The sequence below is a fragment of the Biomphalaria glabrata genome, chromosome 14, assembly GCF_947242115.1.
Source record: "Biomphalaria glabrata chromosome 14, xgBioGlab47.1, whole genome shotgun sequence".
In the NCBI taxonomy this organism is placed as follows: domain Eukaryota; kingdom Metazoa; phylum Mollusca; class Gastropoda; family Planorbidae; genus Biomphalaria; species Biomphalaria glabrata.
This window is the reverse complement of record NC_074724.1, coordinates 6,237,540-6,258,565: the sequence shown is the minus strand read 5'-3', so window position 1 is coordinate 6,258,565 and position 21,026 is coordinate 6,237,540. Positions and strand designations below refer to the sequence as shown.

Here is a 21,026-nt window from a genome sequence, read left to right as displayed (position 1 = left end):
AATTCATAGGTTAGAGGTGAGTGTGTACGGAAGGTCAATTTAAAGCAGGCCGTTCCGATTAAAAGTAACATATTTTAGAATTCATTTGCCAGATGGATGGTTTTTGAAATGCGGGTTGTTTTATCGTAGTGAAAAAAAAGTGGAGGTCTCAAGCGCACCTGGGGCAATTTAATTAAAAGTATTTTGATTAATTGAGAGGTTTACTTTTAGTATCGTTAGGTCTAGGGGTTTCTATCAACACCACGGAGCAGAGCGCACTGCAGGCTGGGCTTGGAACCAGAGCATACAGGGAATGTAGAATACAAATAGAATTACTCTATTTTAAACTAGAAATACTATTGAATTCAAAAAAGGCTGAAAGGGAAATAAATAATAATGGTGAGGGGCATAGTTATAAATTCTAAACCAATTTGTCTAGAAATAAAGATAAGTGAAATTATCAAATTGACTGCTAATGGTTCTAATATGAGTGCCCGATTACCAATAAAAATTATCTCTAATGTCTTAATTTAATGTCTTCTCAAGTTCTTACCCCTCTGCCTTTGTGCTGTAGACTGTCAAAGTCTGTGCGTATAAGGTTTGGGAGGTGCAAGCTTCAGCTGAGCTCTAATTGAAATTTAGGTAGCCAGGTCAATGTTGAACGAAGAGGTAGGCTCGAGGTCTGAGAATTGATTCCAGATATAGAACTTATCGCAAAGTGTTTGCTAAAGTAGAGTTCCTTCCTCCAACCACGGCGTTAAGGATGGGTTTTCCTTCGTATAGTTTATATACGCAGGTTTAGCTGTCAATCACAGAGATGATTGGACTAACAGAAATTCAGAAAATGGAGCAAAAGTTCTGGAGGTCGCAGTAATGACAGAAAATGGAACTGAGAAAGGAATTACAGGAACGACAGGAATTCTTGTTGCCTAGTAAAAGCATTTTTTAATAATTAAATTTTGCATCTCTTCGAAATAGATATAATTGGGTACACTTTGATAAATTGATATAGAACATGCATTATCATTTATGCTAAATCCTAGAACTACAGAGGCATTGCAAGTTTGATTAAAATTCTTCTATCAAACACAACCACGTGAGACTTTTAAAACAATATTTAAAGTCACATTAAACTGTAATAAAAACAAGAAAAACAAAAAACATAAAAACGATGTTCCTGTTAAGCGTACATTTATTATTTAGTTAGGATCAGTCATGTAATTAAATTTGTCATAGATTTAGAATAGGGGTTCTCAACCCTCATGGCGGGTCGATTGATTATTTGCCAGGGGTCTCCTAAGACCATCGAAATTATGGATTGTTTTTGTCTATTCTTTTATTGCTGTTTGGGGGTGCGGGGCGTGTTGCGCAGTGTGGCGGACGGTAAAAGCTTAAAAGATTGAGAACTGCTGATCCAGAATAACAATACTATATCTGTGATATTCGAAATATTTTTACCCATTGTTTTTGTTTAGCGCAATTTCAAGGTTTTAGCTTTCTCAATACTAGGTCTGGACCAGGATGGAAAGGGGTGAGGGAAGATAGATGGGGATATTTAGATAATCGCTTTTAAAATCATTTATATAAAAATGGTGCCTGAATTCGAAATCGATGACGAAAGCTTCATCAGCCTCCTTTAGCCAATACATGAACCACTAAACCAAGAAAGTGTTATTGAAAAAAAAAAGTTTTATTGTTAACTTTTGTTCGATTGAAACACCCCACTGCACAATGCATAAAGGGGGATAATTCAAATTATACCACATTATATCAATTTCTATTCTTTTTTTTTTTTAAATATCAGACAAAATAAATAATTAACTAGAGTTAATTAACTTGATTATTTTTGTGTGTGTCAGTAATAAGAAATGATTGTGCAAAGTTTCAACTTGATCCTTGATTGGGAGATGGAATATTAATGTGTACTAAGGTTTTACCCAGACAGACAGACAGAGTTGCTATAATCTTTGTTATAAATAAAAAGATCTCCGTATTATCTTTTAATCTACAACACACATGATATTCACTTGGTAGGCGACCTCAATCCCCCCTCCCTTTGTAAACTTAAATTTTACTACACATTACATTGCGGGCTGTGTCCAATATTCAATATATATATATATTTTAAAGAAAGCAATAATAGCAAAAGCGTATACATATTTAATAACAACACATGTGTACACAATACATATGCGTACTTTAAGTTTATTTTTGTACTTCAAACAGATATGAAAACATTAGCATATCTATAGAATTTGGACGGGGATTCTAATAGATAATAATAGAATATAATCTTCCACTTCTATTTCATAGCATCTTGGGGCCCTGCAGGCCTACTGCTAAGAACGTACGGAACTGTTCAGGCAGTATTTCTTTACTGGAGTTTTCACGAAAAAATAAACCATGTCAAAGACAAGAATTTCAACTGTTTTCATCTTAAGAATAAAAAATATCTAATAATCTATGTGTGGATCTCAGTATAAAACTTACTTTATTACACGCTATTAAGTTGTTAAATAAGTATAGGTCATAGAGTGGACGTCTAATGTTTCCTATTAATTGAAATAATTTTTGCGCCATAAACAAACGAGCTAATACATTTTTTTTGTTTTGTTAATTGAAGTGCCAAAGAGAGTTTACTATAAAGATAATGATATTTAACAAAAATGATAGTTATTTTAATTTTTTTGGCCACAATTCTCATTTAAAAAATATAATCTAAGTATATCTACAATACGAACATATGTTTATATTGTATAACGGGTTGGAATTGAAGTCCATTTTTTTTAAAGTAGAATAGACAAATTATTAGACTTTAACGAAAATTAGTCATGTGTATATACTAGAATTATTTATCACTACAGTTTTCGTTTCAACGTATGTAATAAAAAAAACAACAACTAACAATTACAAAATCTTAAGTTTTGAATTTAATTCTCTGCTGGTCAAACTTGCTAAACTTCATGTCTTGTCCCTACAGCAGTTTCTTCGTCACTTTGAGTCATCTCAACGTTAGTACCTGTTCAACAAAATTCAATATCTACATATTAGAAAAAAAAATTCAATAAATACGGTGTTAATGCTAATAACTATGTTACTAATGTTATAATAGCTTTCAAAAGCTGTACAGAATATAGCTTTCAAAAGCTGTTAAGTATATAAATACAATTAGTGTATGCATTATTTTATTTAGTTTGGTTATATATCTTCAGGATATACTTTCAGAATTATACGTTAATACATCTTAGCCCGAACCACCCGTAGCATGGCGTTGGTTGGAGAATGGCTAATAAGAAACAAGAAGATTGGTTGTAGGTGCGATTGCTCCCCTTTTTTCAATCGCGTCTCTCCGCCACAGAAGCTCGGGAATTTCTCTGTATTATATTAACACTATTAGTAAAGAAAATTATTAATTTAACATTTTAACTAATATATTTTTTATTAATTCCCGAGGGATCGTCTCTGTGATAAAAAAAAAAAAGGTAAACGTAACACTGTCGGGGGCATCAATGGATCGTCCTTTGCCAACTTCTTTGTATGGAGGGCAAGTTATTTTATTTTTGTTAAGACATTTCACATTAGTCTCTAAAGTCTAAGAGAACGCGAGAGCTTTCACGGTGCGTAGTTGTAAAAGAGCTTACAGGACACAGTTGATAATCCAGGCGCCGTTCCTCAATAGATGCGTTACATTAATGCCGAGTCCTGCACGGTTAGCTTTGCGAACTATAGGAAAAGGGCGGGATTCCCGGTGTATTCGACCTTCGGCCATGTATCCTAGTCCGTACTTCCCGAGTCTGACACGTTGGAAAGAGCAGTGTTTTATATAGACATTTAGCGGTCCCCGAAAGGGGAATAGACGATATTACTTTTGTGCGGTCTGTCTGTCTGTCCGTCCGTCCGCCTGTTTAGATCTCTTAAACTAGAAAAGATAGTAAAAATCCGACATCATAATATTTTAGACCATTCAAAGTTCTGATGCAATTGCTACTTATTTCTTTTCTGAAAGCAAAAATCAATTTTTTTAAATCAACTTTGCAAGTATACAACTATTTACTATTAATAGTAACGAATACGGGAGGCTATTTAGTAATTAACACAATTATGCAAACCGTTCTAGATTTTTTGTTATTTTTTTTTTACAATTGTATTGCTAAGTTATGTAAGTCATACTAACTACTACATTTACAAAAAACAATGTTTACTTTTTTAAGGAGAAATAATCTATATGTCACAACTTTCCTATTATATAACTCTATCTACTTATACCTCGATAGAATCTACCTTAGGTCTCGATACGTGTAGGTGTCCCTGGTTCAGTTCTAGTTAACGAAATAAAACAATGAAACCACTAGATCAAACACATAAACTTTTAATCAGCTTTACTGCATATCACACACGCTGGTGTCTGTCTGACAACAAAACACACTTCCGGTCATTCGCGCGGATTGTAAAAATAGATTATACATACATACACACATTCATCCGTGACACTATATAATAGGCATGTAAAAGGAACATAATTTTAAACAACAATTAATAAGTAGTATTTCATATTATCTCGTGAACTGCAGCCCTGCATCATAATTATGGAACACTTAACACTGAGCTAAATATATTTTTAAATATTTTGTTAAGAGAAATTGTGTTGTTTTTTTTTTCCTTGAGGTTTTGAATAATAGATTGACCCATTACAAAACAATTAGATCAATTACATAAGTGATGCTCAAACCTAATGTAACCTACGGGTCATTTTAATTTCCAACAATCATGCCGCGGACCACATCAATGAAAAGATACAAAAAGGAAATTGACCTTAAAATACTGTTATTAGAACCCCATGGGTCTTGAATTTACATTAATTAATGGAATCTTTGAAGTCTATCTTTTTTTTTGTATTCGTAAAAAATGACTTCTTTTCTACACTTTAAAATATAAGCGACATTGTAGCTAGCTTCACTGCCTACTCATTTTCTTGTCTCTTTTTGGTAATCTCAAATATTGTCAAATATTCTCATCAATACTGCGATCTAAAGCTCATTTTTTATTCCCGTCTCAAACCAAGACTGCCGTCATGGATGTTTCATAATACGTTTATATTCTAGCTTTTTTGTAAACAGCCAGACTTTCTTTGTAAAACAAACATGCTGACGTATTAAAAAAAAAGTAAAGATCCGTTCGCTTTTGCATTCAGAGTCCTATTTCATAAGGACACAAATTATAAATATCATGGAATCAATCGATCAGAGAACTAGTTAGTTCTCTACCGTAGGTATAAATACATTTTTAAACCTTTTTCTGGAAGAGGTATTTTCTTCACTTTGTGCCTGATAGAACGACGTCGCGGGCCGAATCTTGCCCACTGGCCGTATTTTGGGCATCACGGAATTAGATAATCATTATACGCCATCAGTTAGGCCAGGTTCACATCAAAATTCACATTTAATTTTACCTATTCTTGGTCTGCTGGCCCGTTGGGGCACCACACAATATATGTCAACATTCTTTCACATTTTTCTGTCATTTCACTGTGATATAATTTTATTCTGATATTCTTTTTTGAAATCTCAAAGACATACCTATTTACCTGCCTGGGTGGACCACATCGGGGTTGAGTTTAAGCTTTTTCCACACAAACTGTCTTTACCTTGTTTTTATTTGTTTATTATTTAAACCGATTAAGAATTTAGAAGTTGATAAGAGGAATAGGAAAGAGTGAACTTACCCAGTGATGGGTAATTAGTTTATATTACTTTACTCTTCGCGTTGTAGTTTTAAAGTCGTTATTACTATAATCTTTTGAATGACGGTCTCAAGGAATGCGTATTTTTCTTGTTTAGCAGGTTTGGGACTCTTTTGGAGTCAAGCCTGATATGTTATGGTATGGTCCTTAGTACTCCTTAGATCCATGTTATTGGGTTGTGGACTTCACGAGCCCTGATTGAATTGTGGCACTGAGCTTAAGGTGTGCTATATCTATTTAGAATAACTTGATTATGTTTACTTGATGTTGTAAATAAAATTGATGCTTTTAATCAGTCATGTCATAATACTTTATTTATTTATTAAATTGATGAACTTACACTTTTGTTGTTATCTAATGTAACTTAAATTATCGTTTTTGTTTGTCTGCATAATGAACCACCTATTAAGAAATAAACTATCAGGGGTACTAGGGCAAACGAGCCACGGCCCAATTACAAGCGCTGCAGGAAATTAATAAGCAGCGTATGGTGGGGCGCCCGGGAAACTAGATCATACCCTAAATCAGTGATGCCCCTCTTGCTTATCCTGCGGGCCATTTTAATATCTGAGCCTCGTGTCGAGGCCACATTAACAAAAAAAAAAATAGAAACACAAAATGAAATTAATCTGAAACTTTTGGAAAGTAAAAACCTGTGGATCTAGTACCCGTAGTATAACAATCTTTTATTCGTGGCTCAAACCAAGAATGTCTATTATATATTTTTTTTTAACAGCTACACTTTCTTTATGGAACAAATTGTTGAATTTTTTTAATAATGTTCCGGAAGCAAGTAAAGATCCGTTCACTTTTCTTTGTAGATTCTACATTCAGAGTTCCTTCTCATAAACGCACAAAGTTTAAAGCCATGGTACCAATCCATTAGAGAAACAAAATTGAGTCCTAGCGTACGTAAAGATAAACTTTTCAACCACTTAATTTTTTGCCCCGACGCTTTGGCGGGCCGGATGAAACCAGGTCGCGGGCCGAATGTGGCCCGCAGGACGTATTTTGGGTATCACTGCCTAAAAAAATCTATAAACCCACCTGACACCCTCCACTTAAAAGTTTATGATTTGCCTCTGAGACAAGGCATCTATCCAGATTCAATACAATTGGAATACATACGTGTAACAACCAGTGGCGTAGCATCTATGGCGCAAACGGGTTCAATGAACCCGGGCTTACGACCATTTAGGGGCCCACACCCGATGGTGTACCAACCATGGGGCCAAAGGAGGATTTACCTGTATGCAACATAAGCTCTAGTTTAGGTCCTCCAAGAAATATTTAGTAGTTACATTACATACAATATCTGGACTTATATGGGCCCCCAAATCAAATATCTTAAGGCCTTTTCGACCTAAATTAGGTATTGCATTGCACGTAGGAGCTTCATTGCGCCTGGTCCCATGACTATAATGACCAAATGTGGCCTGCCTTACACTGCAATTTTTTTTAAAATATGGTTAAGAAATTTAAAAGTTTCCTTAAAGTTCCTTAAAGTTCCTGCACGTCATATCAAACTTTATATTCACTTTAAAACATTAACCCGTGTTTTAACCTAGATTTATTATAAGGAATTGCTTTCATCAGTTTTATTGTACTGTGGTGACTGTGCGTTAGTGGTGACTTTTGGGTCCCATACTCCCATTCTTTCTTTTTTTTTTTTCACTATTAAACCGTTGATATCCTTTTTTTTTTAAGTAAGCATCGTTGTTTTTTTTTTCTTTTCCTATTACCAGACTTCTAGATTTAGATTTAAAATTAGATATTAAATAAGAAAAAGAAACATGTTCGGTTTGTTAATTAATTACGGAAACGTTAAAGATGTTGACGTTTTAGCTACTTAAAGTCAATCAGTTGGGAGAGGAGGTTATGCATTTGTTTTTAAGATAGAGCGATAATTACATTTATCATGGAATAGTGTCTTTCACTTAAAATAGCTGCTTTGTCGTCTGGTATGTGTACTGAAAGTGAAGTTAAATGTGAACCAGCCTTAACTGATGTCATATAATGATTATCTAATAATTTAATTGTTTTGTAAAGAGTCTATCTCTTATTCAAAGCCACAAGAAAAAAAGAAAGTCTCCGTAAAATTTATTTTTTTTTTTAGGAAAAAAATAAATTTCTTTAGTTATGTGTTATAAGTTAATGGTCTACACTGCAGTTCACACAATAATGTGAATAACTACTTATTAATTGTTGCTTTAAATTATGTTCCACTAATATGCATATTAAATAGATTTTGTTCTCATTAAATAAAAGGAAACATTTTTTGTAAATGCAGTTGTTAGTATGACAGAACTTACTTAACTTCGTTATACATTTGTTAAAAAACAAAAAAAAGAATTCTAAAATCATTTGCATATATGTGTTAGAAATATGGTAAATAGCTATCTCGCATAATAAGTAGCCTCTCGTGTTTGTTGCCATTACTAGCGAATAGTTGTATGGTGCATTTTTATGACAAAATTGATTGCATAGTTGATTTTCAAAATTAAATTTATTGCTATCAGAAAAGAAAAAAGTAACTGTTGCATCAGAACTTTTAATTGTCTAAAATATCATATGTCGGATTTTCAATATCTTTTCTAGTTTACGAGATCTAAACGGGACGAACGGACAGACAGACCACACAAAAATAATAGCGTCTATTCCCCTTTCGGGGGCCGTTAAAAATGATAGGCCTACTAATTACTTAACTTCAACAAGCTTGGCATACAGACATGAAAGACTGAAGGTGTAAACAAGGAGTACATTGAAGAAGTTGAAACAATTACTGACGGAAAGTAATTCATTGCATAGTGAATGTTAGTTTTAACTTTTGTATGCAATAACCTTTCATTTAGTTTTCATTTAGTGTATTGTCGTTGTGACACAAGTTACAACGACAATGTCTTAGAAGTACATAAATTCTTAAGAAAACAAAAATACAAGCCTTTACTCGATCCACAGATTCAAAATAATTGACATGTTGGGGCAATGCAATTTATGCAAAAATTCTAAAGAAAGTCTAATCTGGGCCATGAGTTAGTGGAAAAATTGTTGACTCCCACCTACTGCCAGCAGGGGCCTGGGGGAGCGGTAGGAGCTCCCCCAGCGCGGGGCGGAGCCCCCCCCCCCCCCCCCGCCAAGCACTATTTCTGGTATTGAAAGCCAACAAAATCCATATCCTGGGGTATCTACATTGCATTTTCCTGCTATTAAAAAGTTTTATTTCAAAGACCTAATATGATATTCTTACTGACTTAGACCCTCCAGCGCCGTTCGGCTCGATATTTTATTTTTAGGTAAAAGTTTTTTTTTTGTATCATTATCTCAACTTCTGATCTTTCTTGGTTCTCTAAGTGGACTTCAACTGTGATGTTAAAATTGTAGCTTGTAATTTTGGTAAGGTAACTAAATACTGATATTTCAAAATTCTGTTTTAAATGATTAAAAAAAAACACAATACATAGTTGTTTTAATAAATGAAAAGCTATCATGCTATCACAAAAGGACTCTAAGATTATTGCAATTGCTTCTGATTGTGTATATATATATATATATTTATATATATATACTCTTCAGTTTTAAAACAAGGACTTTCTTCTAAATTTGAATCATTTTAAAATTAATAGTAACTATTATTTCGTTAAAATCGTAATAATTCCTGTGTAGCATACAGTTGATTTTAACTTACACATTAATGATCTAATTGTTGTTCTGTACTTACATTATACATTGATCAGTATATTATAAGTACTTTTTATATAAATGGTGTACATGAAGAAATTAATTCCTCAATAAAAAAAAAGTACTATTCCAATAAAAATATCAACTATAAACTTTCGATTACTTTACGTATATTTATCATGAAATGGTACAATTTTACTAAGTGAATAGCCTACCTGTTTTCTTATTATGGCTGCAACGTTGCATTATTTTTTTTCCGAAAAATTTCATAACCAGCAATGCAGTTATAATAACTAGCAAAATCGTGGTGACTGGACTGTCTTTATATACAATATTGTACGTTGTGCGTTCCTCTTCTGTTTCTAAAACATAGTTAAACAAGGTGTACTGAACAATACAATTAAAACATGTCTATCAGTTATCAGTTTTAACATTGTTCAGTTAAATACTTTTCTTTATGAGATATTGAGTTTTAATAATAACGAGCCGATCCGCGGCGTAGCATACGCCTCCACCCCCTTTTATTTTTCTGAGCCTCGCTCTACGTCATCGCAAAATTTGGGGTAACTCTCGTCCGACTTGCATAAACACAATAGTTATCTTTCCATGACTTTTTCACCGAGAGAGAGAGAGAGAGAGAGAGAGAGAGAGAGAGAGAGATAATACTAATCTCTATCATACCTAAAGAAATTAGTCTTACGATTGTGCATTATTTGAGATTTTCAAGTTCAGCTAAAAAAGAGCGCTAAATTGACCTTAACGTTGCAAAGCTTATGAACGCTTCAATTTAATTTGTACAGCGGATACACCAAAACGCTACTATTTATAGTTTTCCCGCAATGAATCTAATTATAGCAAACAGACTATGCATTCACACCAGATGCATTTACACCTGAAATGTTTATATCAATATTAATATGTATTTAATTTACTGATTGCCATAGGAAAAAAAAAGTGTTTTTGTCTGTTTATTTTTTATGGGTGTCTTGGGGATGTTAAAATCACATCTTGAACCAAAGGGTGATTTTTATATCATTATATCTTTCCTTTTGAATGTTTTTCTCAAAAAAGCTGTCTAAAATGGAGTTTGGTTTTCACCAATGGCCATTTCCAGCAACATTTAGGATTTTATATAGTTTATTTTTATTTTTAATGTTCAGATGGTCATACCAGTCAGTGATATTGAAACTTAAAATACTGCAGATGTAAGCATGATAGAAATTTGCAAGGGCTTTTCGCCAACACTAAAAAGGATATTTTTGAAGTAATCGTAATCTTTTTGCTCTTTTTTGCTGATATAATCAGTATTTGTGTAAAATTTAATAAATTGCCTAAGATAGTACTAATTTATAAGATTACACTATTTTAATGTTCTCTCCAGCTACAGAAACAATATTATTTTCCTACTTTACCTTTCGAAAACTATCTATTATAATTTGTTAATTTCAAATTTTATATTACACTATTATAATTACAGTATTTTTCAATGCGTTTTAGATCTCTGAAATAATATCATTTACGTCTGAGCTCACTGAGACCAAGGCAAGTGGAGCGGCATTATCAGCTAATTTTATGAATGCAAAAGAAGGACAACCTGATTGAAAATTAATTACTATACAAAATGAACCACAATGGCGATGTCACAGCCGCCTTGTGCGCCCCTGCGTTAATTATATGTGCATTTGATATTAAATATTTACCCTAGGTTTCTGTGTCGAAAATTCATAAACCCTTAGTTATCTTCATCACTTTCATTTTTTCAAAAAGTAAATGATGTTGTATGGTAATGAAAACTGACGAGCAATCAGAAAAGAACAATCATATATCAGTGTTAGGTAAGTCTAGATGTTTGTAGATACAATTTTAAATATTTGAGATGTCATTGTCAACACTTTTATTCTTTGGTAAACGAAATGTTATAAAGTGTCTGAGTACAAAAGTCATTAAAAAGAAACATTTTAACCAGGTTTTCTAAACATTTAGACACAATCAAAGTAGTCGGGACTGAGTTCTAGTCAGCCTGGGTCAACTGTAGAGAAGGGAGGCAATTCAGGTTGTTGTCTTCAAAACTGTTTTTGTTTTGGATTGTTGTAAAAAAAATGTTTTACTTATTTCGGATGTTCCTTCAGAGTTGAAGATAATTACTTCCTAGTCCAAACCTCCCGCAGGACGGCGGGGGATGGGAGCGGGCAGGGTTTGAACCCGGGACCATCGATAAGTCTGAACGACAGTCCAGCGTGCAAACCGCACGACCATGCAGCCATCTTTGTTTCACTTTGTGAGATGTTTTTTTTTTAATGGAATGTAGCTCTTAATAAAGTAGTGTGGTTTTTTTTTTCTAGTCCAGTACAGTTACACTTTTGGTTAAAAATATAGTTAAAGTATAGACTCTAATTATTTTCTGTATAGTCATTATTCAGTCTCTGGGATATTGAGCTGTTATATTTTAATTGATACTGGATATTTCAAATGTCAGAACTGAGCCTGTAATATAGTACAGCGTATGTAATAAACATGTTATATGTCTGTGAATTGGCATTCTCAATCTTTATTCTCTCGTTATATGTGTTGTTACGGTATTGCCCAGGACTTGGTTACATTTAGTAATCAGCATTAAAGTACACATACGTATATTGGAGAAGAAAACAACCTTGACAAGTCATTTACTTCCTTTGGTTTGTAAACCTTTGGCTATTTACGTAAACAGATGGTATCTCGTGGTTGGGTAATGAAGTGTAATCAGTAGTAATAAAATTCATCTTACAATATTATAACTTCTAACGTCAAAATATTATCTAACCCTCTTTCAAAAAAAAGGTAACCATAATTACTAACAAATGCTGCAAAACTAATACAGGACTTTAAATAATTAGATGATGATGTAGGATCTTAAATGGAATGATTAGTTTTCAATATTGTCAAGCCTTTAATATTTTATATTTTGCATTACCATACTCTAGAAGGAAATCCACTCTAAAAAAATCCATGAGCATTATAAAGATAACCCCTAGTATACTAAAAATATTATTAGAATAATTATATACACTATAGATAATAACACATTTCTCATTTTCTGCGTCTAAAAATTGGACATCAACAAATCTCACACAAAATTATATAATTTATTTTGTGGAGGTTACACATATGAATCTAATGCTTAGGGTGAATCCATTTTATTTCTTATATTACTAAAATTTTTAGTGTTACTGCTGTTATAAATCTTGGGGTCTTCTAATTATTTATGATTAAGGTGAAAATAATTCTTATAAGACTGTTTTTTATTTATACTTTCATCCCTGTATCTTTCTATCTTGCGTAACATGATTAGAGATGAGAGATTGTTTAAAATGTAATAATATATAACGAACTCCTCAAAGTCTCAAAGTATGTATGTGATAAAACAGAAGACGACACAATTCTCTCACCTTTATTGATATTCAGGTTATCTTGCTTTGAGGTATATGTTGTTTTGTAATTGTCTTTGTATAAAGAGTCATTTGCTGTCTAAATCCATAATTACATACAGAGATTAAAAAAAGCATCAATGATACATTTTAATTTGCACTTAACATAAAATGAAGACTTTTCTTTGTGATATAAATAGTTTCTCTATGTAAATAAAAGTATCTTAGTAACTTTTTTTAGAAAATACAAATATTTCATTACTACCGCTTAATGATTAGAAAACATATGCAAGGAAGGAATTTTCATGACTGTCCCGAGGTGTTTATGTGAAAAATGTGATTAAAAGTTACAAATGTCAACCAGAAGATGTATTAACGCTAATGACATATTCGACTTTTTAAAGTGTGGGAATATAAATAGCAATTAAGATAGCCTGGAGGTTTAATAGAAAACGTAATTTAATTTCAACAATTCACAATCCAAAAATCATTGACAAGAAAATATATCACTATTTTGTTTTCTGTTTTAACTTGTATGAGGCAAGTTGGAATATCGTATATTATATAATACAGACGTTACTTCAAAAAGGAAGATGATTATTTCCTACTCGTCATGCATCTATTCATGCCTGTTAACCAAATAAATTCTGCCAAGTCATTTTTTTTCTGGCGACCTCAGGCAGCCCATTCCATGCTCTAATAGCACAAGGGAAGAAGGAGCACTTGTACAAATTTGTCCTAGCATATAGTTCTATTATCTCAAATTTTTGGTAATGAAAGCAAAGTCCACCGTCAACTCAAGGAGGAACAGAAAAAATGAATTACTTATTACATAGATCTTTAAAAGGAATTGATATAATATTTTATTCAGTGGGTTAAAAATTTCCACCTAGCAACAAGTGATAAAGCTAAAGATGATTAATAATCAAAATGATTAAATAGTCGTCCACAATGACACAAATTTCGTTTGTTATAACAATTAAGTTTATATTGATCAATATCACTTTAGCTTCTTTAATATTGTAAGATGAATTTTTCTTCGAAAGTCCATGTGTAAAAAATGTACTATTCATTTAGAGTGGCACTTCGTTTACTGTTCATCTTTAAAAGGTACTAAAGGTTTATTTTAAAAAATATACCATTTGTACTATGTGAATTTGGGTAAAAAAATATTAACTTAAAGTAATAACTTACGCATGCGTTAGTGTCAAAATCTATATTCTCAATATCATCAAGAGAGCCAAATAGATAACGTCTCTTTATCCTTGTGAATAATGAGTCACAGATGGTTCCTTTAAAAATATCAGGGTTTTGCATGTACATTTCACAGTCTTCATTGGTTTCATTGTATTGATGCAGAAAACCTAATTAAATAAAATACAGCTAATTCTTTATATTATATATTATATTTATTATATTTATATAGCGACTATAAACACCTCATAGAAAAAGAATATCGGGGTATTAGTGGGACATTAACTAGCTTCTCTAGGGCTAACTTTTAATTTTTGTTTTGACCGCTGTACAGGTGACTAGCACACACGGGTCGCGGCACCAGCGCTACACGCAGCGGCTTAATAACTTCTCACATTTGTCCCCCCCCCCCCCCGCAGGATACACATCGCTCTAAGAATAGCGTTGCACTAGGGCTGGACAAATGCATATTCACCTTAGTCCCTACTCTCACGGTACAGGCCATAAATCTGACCTGACGCCTGACATGTCCAGTACACCGATACATGTGAGAAAATCAGCTGGCTTTCTTCCCCACCCGTTAAACAAAATGCCCCAACTATATATAGAGAGAGACCAGAGCATTATAAGTTAGGCCCGCTAGGATTCATACAGTCTGCTCTGTTAGGAAGTTTAGTAGTGAGGTTTCATTAGGGACAAACGGCCTGGTTGCTACACACGATTGCTACCCCCCGATTGCTGTACTGATTGCTGTACCTGATTGAGGCTTCAGTAACTGTATCCTGTAACGGCCATATCTCCACTTAAAGCTGTAACCGGACAGGCCACACCAGATATCCCCCCCCCAATTGCATACCTGTTAGCAAGAAGGCATTGTCCTTGGCCTTAAAATATTGCCCAGTGTCCACAGTGCCTTATACTGCCCAGTATCATTTGCCCAGTACCCGGCCCAAACTGTCCACTGCCCAATAGCTACTGCCTAATGCCGACTGATTAGAGCAACCTTCGCTGCAGAAGCTAAACTGGTGTTGAGTTAGCACAGCTCTCTACCAGCTAGAGATCACAGCTGAGAGATCGTCCCACTACAACTTAGTCTGCAGCACCAACCCTCTCTACTGCTAAACAGGCAGCGGCCTCACCCTAGAGCCAGCTTGTCTACAGCATAGAGAATATCCCGAGCCGACGACCTAAGACAGAGCCGGATGACTCATCCTTCTGAGTGCCAGTCCTACGACCACCAAAAGACGAACCACGGGCTAGCAGCTAACAAAATAAGTAGCAGACATAGGAACACTCTTCTCTTCCAATCACTCACCAATTAACAATCCATGATGAGCAGTTATGTTAGATATTAGCACCTTCATTTAATTTCTCGATTATAATTTTATTTGATCATTTATCTTTTGTAAACTTTCATTTATTAAATTATCTTTATTTATAAACGCATAATATTGGTCTGTTCTTACTGTTAGTTGCGGTGTGCCTGTACAAAATCTTATATGTGAGCGGGATAAAATTAATAAAATTTCCCCTAGACTTAACTAAACTAGCCAATTATTAACAAATTAAACATCTCGTCACAATTAGGAAGGATTTCGGTCATATAGTATCATAACTTCTCTACACCGCTTATATGTACAACAAAAGAAGGTTAAGAGCCAATGGATGACAGCCCCCTGGATGACCAAGTTGTCATCATCGAACCACGATGGACGAAATATATTAAAGCCAACACAGTTTGACGTAAGAAGCGCAACAGGGTCTACCGTGGAGTCTTGCCAAGAGTCGCCGGTTTCTGATTTTTTCTCTTCGTTGACTCTTTTGTCTTTCCCATGTTTGGGTATAGCTACAAGGCATCAGAGGTTAAAATTTAGATTCCTTTTTTCATGATAGTAGCCAGTCAAAGCTAACAAGACCCTCGTGTCCGAAACTTACTTGTTTAGATGGCATGTGCTCGCCTTTAACCTTTCTTTTCTTAGTGATAGGAGTTTCATCGTATCTGATCTCTGAGTCGCGCATGAGGCCCAGGAGATGGACTGGTTGTCTGAGCTTATTTTATCCGTATGTAGTTAGAAGGAACGTGCTTATTTGAAATTATATCTATTCTCACTATTGGATTCAACTCATCTAAACCGATTTTTTTTTAAAAAGTAAAAACGTTAATTATATTACTTGTTATCTTTTTAATTTATTCTCTCTTAAATTATTTGCTTTATAGGCATTATTTAATTAGAAAAGATCATGTTATAATAATCAAACAAGTCTTACTATAAAGATGAAAAATCGAGTGTTACTTACAAACAGAAAACACTGCTATGAAGCTTATTATTAGAATAATTTTCAATCTTAGTGACAGACAGAAACCTATGTTGCATTTTACGATATTAAACGTTTTCATTATAGTGTTTCCAACTAATTTCACTCTAAGGATAGAGAGAAAAACCAAGTTAAACATACATTAAATGTTGATTGTTAATTGAAAAAAAGTATAAATATACAAAATTTTGATTTTTGAGCTCCTGATTTTTACTTTTGCAATTAAATTATCGAAATACCACAGAAAAGCTGATTACCGTATTTTCGCGCGTTTACCTCGCGTCCCTTATAACCATCAAATTTGTATACCAATTTTTAGACTTACAGTTAAGTCTTCTCGCGCCGTTCTGCGTATTGGGCGGCCAGCTGTCTCCACATAGATCTGTCGCTGGCAATGTCTGAATCCTCCTGCCACCTGGTGTCCACTGCTCTGATGTCCTCCATGAAAGTGTGGCGCCAAGTTATACTAGCACGTCCCTGTTTGCACTTTCCTGTTCTTGACCTTAATGTTATCGCAACTCTTGGTGTGCGTAGTTCATGTCCCGCAAACCTCATGCGACGCTCTGTCACATTGTTCGCCTCCCAGTTCGGAATATGATTTTTTGGGGGTTTGAGACCCAATCTGTGTAACTGACTCCCAAAATCTGTCTCAGCCACATTTAGTCTTTTCTCAATTTAGACTTCCATGTCTCGCATGCATACGCTGCTGTTCGGATGTTAAGAACGTGTATTTTTGTCTCAAGTCTAATGGCTTGTCTTGTCTAGATAGGCTGCAGCCTTGGAAAATGCTCCCATACCCCTCACAAAAGGCAAAATACCCCCCCCAAATCGTATAACAAGCACCTTTATATATACCATGTATGTGCGACCCGTGATTTGCCGTAAACTATTACACATTAAGTACTGTCATAAGTACTTTTTTTTTTTTTTAAGGTTTAGAATGAAATGTTCATAAAGTTTCCATTGTACATTTCACAACCACACAGCGAACGTAAAAAGATCTACCAGTATGTCCATAGTTTACGTTATGTTTTATTTATGAGTAAAATCTATTTTGTAAACCCTGCACTTTATATACCCCGCAATGGTATCATTCGTTTACAAAAATTTGTATAACTCGCGGGTTATATGCACGAAAATAGGGTATATAGTTATTCAAAGAAAAGAAACGTATTACCAAAAACATGTGTTAATGGATTACGTTTAAGTTTGTTATCAAATGTTAACGTTATAAAGATATTCAACAAGTAAAAAGAATTGCAGGGCACCTGAGATGTCTTGATACGCCTTTTTATGTTCTTATTGTATTACGTACATATTCCAATTCAAAGTCTTAATTGTATTACATTAATTAATATTATAAAGAGTGTCCGGTTGTACCTACTGGCGGACTATTACATAATAGAAGCGATCGCCACCCCCCCCCCCTCGCTACCACCCACCATTCACGTATTGGAGAGGGTGAGCTAATAAAATAGATAAATCAAACACTTTGTGTGCTAGATTATTTGCTTATCTTGTTTGTAATACTAATTATTCATATTCTAACAATTCTATATGATGTCAAACAATTCTGGTATGTTGGTTGATTCTTTGTGTTGGGGGGGGGGAGGCTTTAGCATCTAAAGACGTCGATCCCATATTCTAACCCCTGTGGTGCGGGATGGCTTAATTTTTGCGCAAATATAGCAATTTGTGAACAAAATTTGTCTACATATGGAATATATAAATATAAATATAAAATATGATAAATATATGCTTCTAATCGATAAGCTAACCCGTTTGTATATAGTGTCGCTGCGCACTTTCATGTAAAATTTTATCATTTGAAATATAAAATACAATCCTGCTCTCACTCAAACTGACAAGGCTTACCTCTAAATTTCAGTTTAAATAATAATAATAAGGCTTGTCTTCAAGTCCGAAGATTAGTGAGGAATTCAGTATTTACCGTAGATGTGACCTACATGTTTTGCTACATCAAGGGTAAGCATAACCATTGTCCACAGGAGTTCGATTTAGATTTTTCTGCGTCTGTCTTCGGTAGCGGATTTTCTTTTGGTCTCAAATGTGTATCCCGCGGCTTTTATGACGGATTTCCAGCTGTCAAGTTCTGAAGCCGCATGCAACCAGGTGTCAGCTAAGGAAAGTTGGCGCCTAAGCTGGTCTTTTAAGCGTTTCCGTGGGGCACCTATGTTACATAGACCACTTTTAGCTCACCAAAAAAGACTCCCTTTGGCATATGGTTGCCTCTCATACGGGATACGAGTCCTGCCCAGCGTAACTGTCGGACCATAAGAAGTCCCTCTATACTGTCCATACCGGCGTTCGCAAGGACATTGCAGTTTTTAGTGCGGTCTTGCCACCGTATGTCCATGATGGAGCGCAAGCATCTTTGGTGAAAGCTCTCAAGTAGTATTAATTCTTTTATGTATAGAACGCATGTCTCAGATCCATATACAAGGGTTGAGACAACCACTTCTTTGTAGTAAAGCGGAGCGATTTATTCGCCAAACTCTCGTCTGAAGGCGTCCAAAAGCGCTATCAACTTCCCTTGAAAGCGAGGCTTCATTTGATACTATACTAACTATATATGTGAAGAGGTCTACCACGTTAAGGGGCTGCCCGTTTATGATGATATTTGGGGCTAAGTAGGTTTTATTGGGTGAATTATGAAATATGACTTCTAATTTCCTGAGGTTTTTAGATAAACCGAAAGAGGCGGCAGCGTATGCATATTCGGTGACCGCTTTCTGTAGATTATGTTCATTGTAAGCTAGCAGTGCGCAATCATCGGCACAGAGAAGTTCCGTAATGATGATCTCCTTTATTTTTGTATCGGATAGTAGATCACAAATTTTGAACACATTAACGTCCTAACGAAAACTGATGTAGATGTCTTCGCGCAATCACTGCCTCATTTGGTTCAGTATTAATCCAAAGAAGATAGTGAATAAAGTAGGAGCAAGTACACAGCTCTGCTTCAGTCAATTTTCTATTGGGAAGTGATTAGACAGGTCAACTTTGTGCCTGAACTGGCATTTTTGTCCCACGTTTAACTGCTTGCGAATGGATAGGAACGTAGTTGGGCATCCAAGCCTGGCCAAACTCCTCCACAGACCATAGCAACTGACCATGTCGAAAGCCTTGGTGAGGTCCACAAAGGCAGCATATAGGTTTAGGTTCTGCTCTTTGCATTTTTCTTGTAATTGTCGCAGAACAAATATGTCAGTTTTAAATCTTCCGGTTCTGAAACCACATTGGCTCTCAGATAAAACCTCATCCACTATGAGTGGGTTAGTCAGTCGAACAACACTCTAGCAAAGATCTTTCCTGCTACTGTGTATAATTCCTCGATAGTTGCAGCAGTTAGACTTGTCACTCATTTTGTATTAAGATATGATTATGGAATCTCGAATTCAGGTGGAACCACGCACTTCACCTAGCATAGAGTGAACAAGTTAGGTTAGGGCTACACCACCCATACCATGTCTCTTTGCTTGTAGGATTGTATTGGACGTAATTATCATTAGATGTAGAGGGCCCAAATCATGTTAAACAAAACAAATGTCATTAAAATGCTAAGAAAATAAAAAAAAACAAATTTGAACACGTACACGCACACCAAACACAACAAACGAATCTAAAATATCAGTGAAAATGTATACATATTTTTTAAATATTAACATTAAAAATAATAGACTTATTCTACCTCCTTTCAATGTGTTGCAGTCGTAGACCTAACTTCCGAAATAAAGATAAAGATTAAATGAATACAAGCCTGTAGTCATTCTTTGACTGAAGTCAACCTTAACGGCTTAAGTGTATCTTGACTTAAAGGTTACTGTGTTGGATTTATTGATTATGCGCTCGATTAATACGACATGGCCTAAATTTTGTCGATGTGACAAAACCCCAAAATACTAATACATTCGATTTACAAAACATAACATTCCTAAGGTAGGCCTACTCGTAAAAAGTGGCACGTATTCCTTACCGTCAGTGGTGCAGGAATTTACCTACTTGGGTTCAACAATTGTCAGAAACCTAGACTTAGACATCGAGCTGACAAAAAGGATAGGAAAAGCTACCACAGCATTGGCAAAACTCTCCAAGCGCGTCTGGGAAAATGGTAAATTGACCACAGCGACCAAAATCCTAGTCTACAACGCCTGTGTTGTGAGCACTCTCCTTTATGGCAGTGAAAGCTGGTCAACAAACATGTACCAAGAGCACAGATTGAATAGTTTCCACTTGCGCTGCCTGAGACGCATAATGGCATCTCTTGGAGGGACCATGTCTCCAATCAGGAAGTTTTGAGATTGGCCAATATGAACAGCATGTATTCTCTCCTGACACAAAGAAGATTACGCTGGCTCGGACATGTCACCCGCATGCCAGATGGTAGAATCCCGAAAGATATCTTATATGCTGAGCTTGTGGAAGGAGTCAGACCCAAGGGCCGCCCAAGACTAACATATAGAGATGTCTGCAAGCGAGACATGAGAGCCTCAGGCATCAGTGAAAGTATGTGGGAAAACATAGCCAAAGACCGGAGTGCATGGAGACAGACTGTGCGTGCTGGGACAACCCTTGCTGAGAACAAAAGAATTGAAGCGGCTTTAATAAAGAGGGAAAAAAAGAAAGCTGCCCTGTCTGCTAGCCCTAAATCAGAGGCATACACATGTACGAATTGTGGCAAAGTCTGCCGTTCT

General features: G+C 35.1%; 1 protein-coding gene across 2 annotated transcripts; it reads right to left on the bottom strand.

Moving 5' to 3' along the window:
• Positions 1–1,077: 1,077 nt before the first annotated feature.
• LOC129922662 (uncharacterized) lies at positions 1,078–20,151 on the bottom strand. Of its 2 annotated transcripts, XM_056009367.1 has the most exons (6): positions 20,024–20,151; positions 16,294–16,418; positions 13,996–14,165; positions 12,823–12,901; positions 9,613–9,759; positions 1,078–2,998 (listed from the first exon to the last, which is right to left on the bottom strand). In XM_056009367.1, exons 2-6 carry the CDS (start codon positions 16,391–16,393, stop codon positions 2,934–2,936), a joined length of 561 nt encoding a protein of 186 aa, XP_055865342.1. In that variant the 5' UTR covers positions 16,394–16,418; positions 20,024–20,151; the 3' UTR covers positions 1,078–2,933. The 2 variants fall into 2 exon arrangements, with proteins under 2 accessions (XP_055865342.1, XP_055865343.1); XM_056009368.1 differs by lacking the exon at positions 16,294–16,418 and having other exon boundaries at positions 20,024–20,140.
• Between the last annotated feature and the right edge of the window lie 875 nt (positions 20,152–21,026).

Coding starts and splice junctions, on each gene's coding strand:
- LOC129922662 (XM_056009367.1), bottom strand. CDS start 16,393: ATGAAAACGTTTAATATCGTAAAATGCAACATAGGTTTCTGTCTGTCA. Junction 12,902..13,995: donor ATTTTGACACTAACGCATGC/GTAAGTTATTAC, acceptor TTATGGATTTAG/ACAGCAAATGACTCTTTATA. Junction 9,760..12,822: donor TAACCTGAATATCAATAAAG/GTGAGAGAATTG, acceptor ACTATGTTTTAG/AAACAGAAGAGGAACGCACA.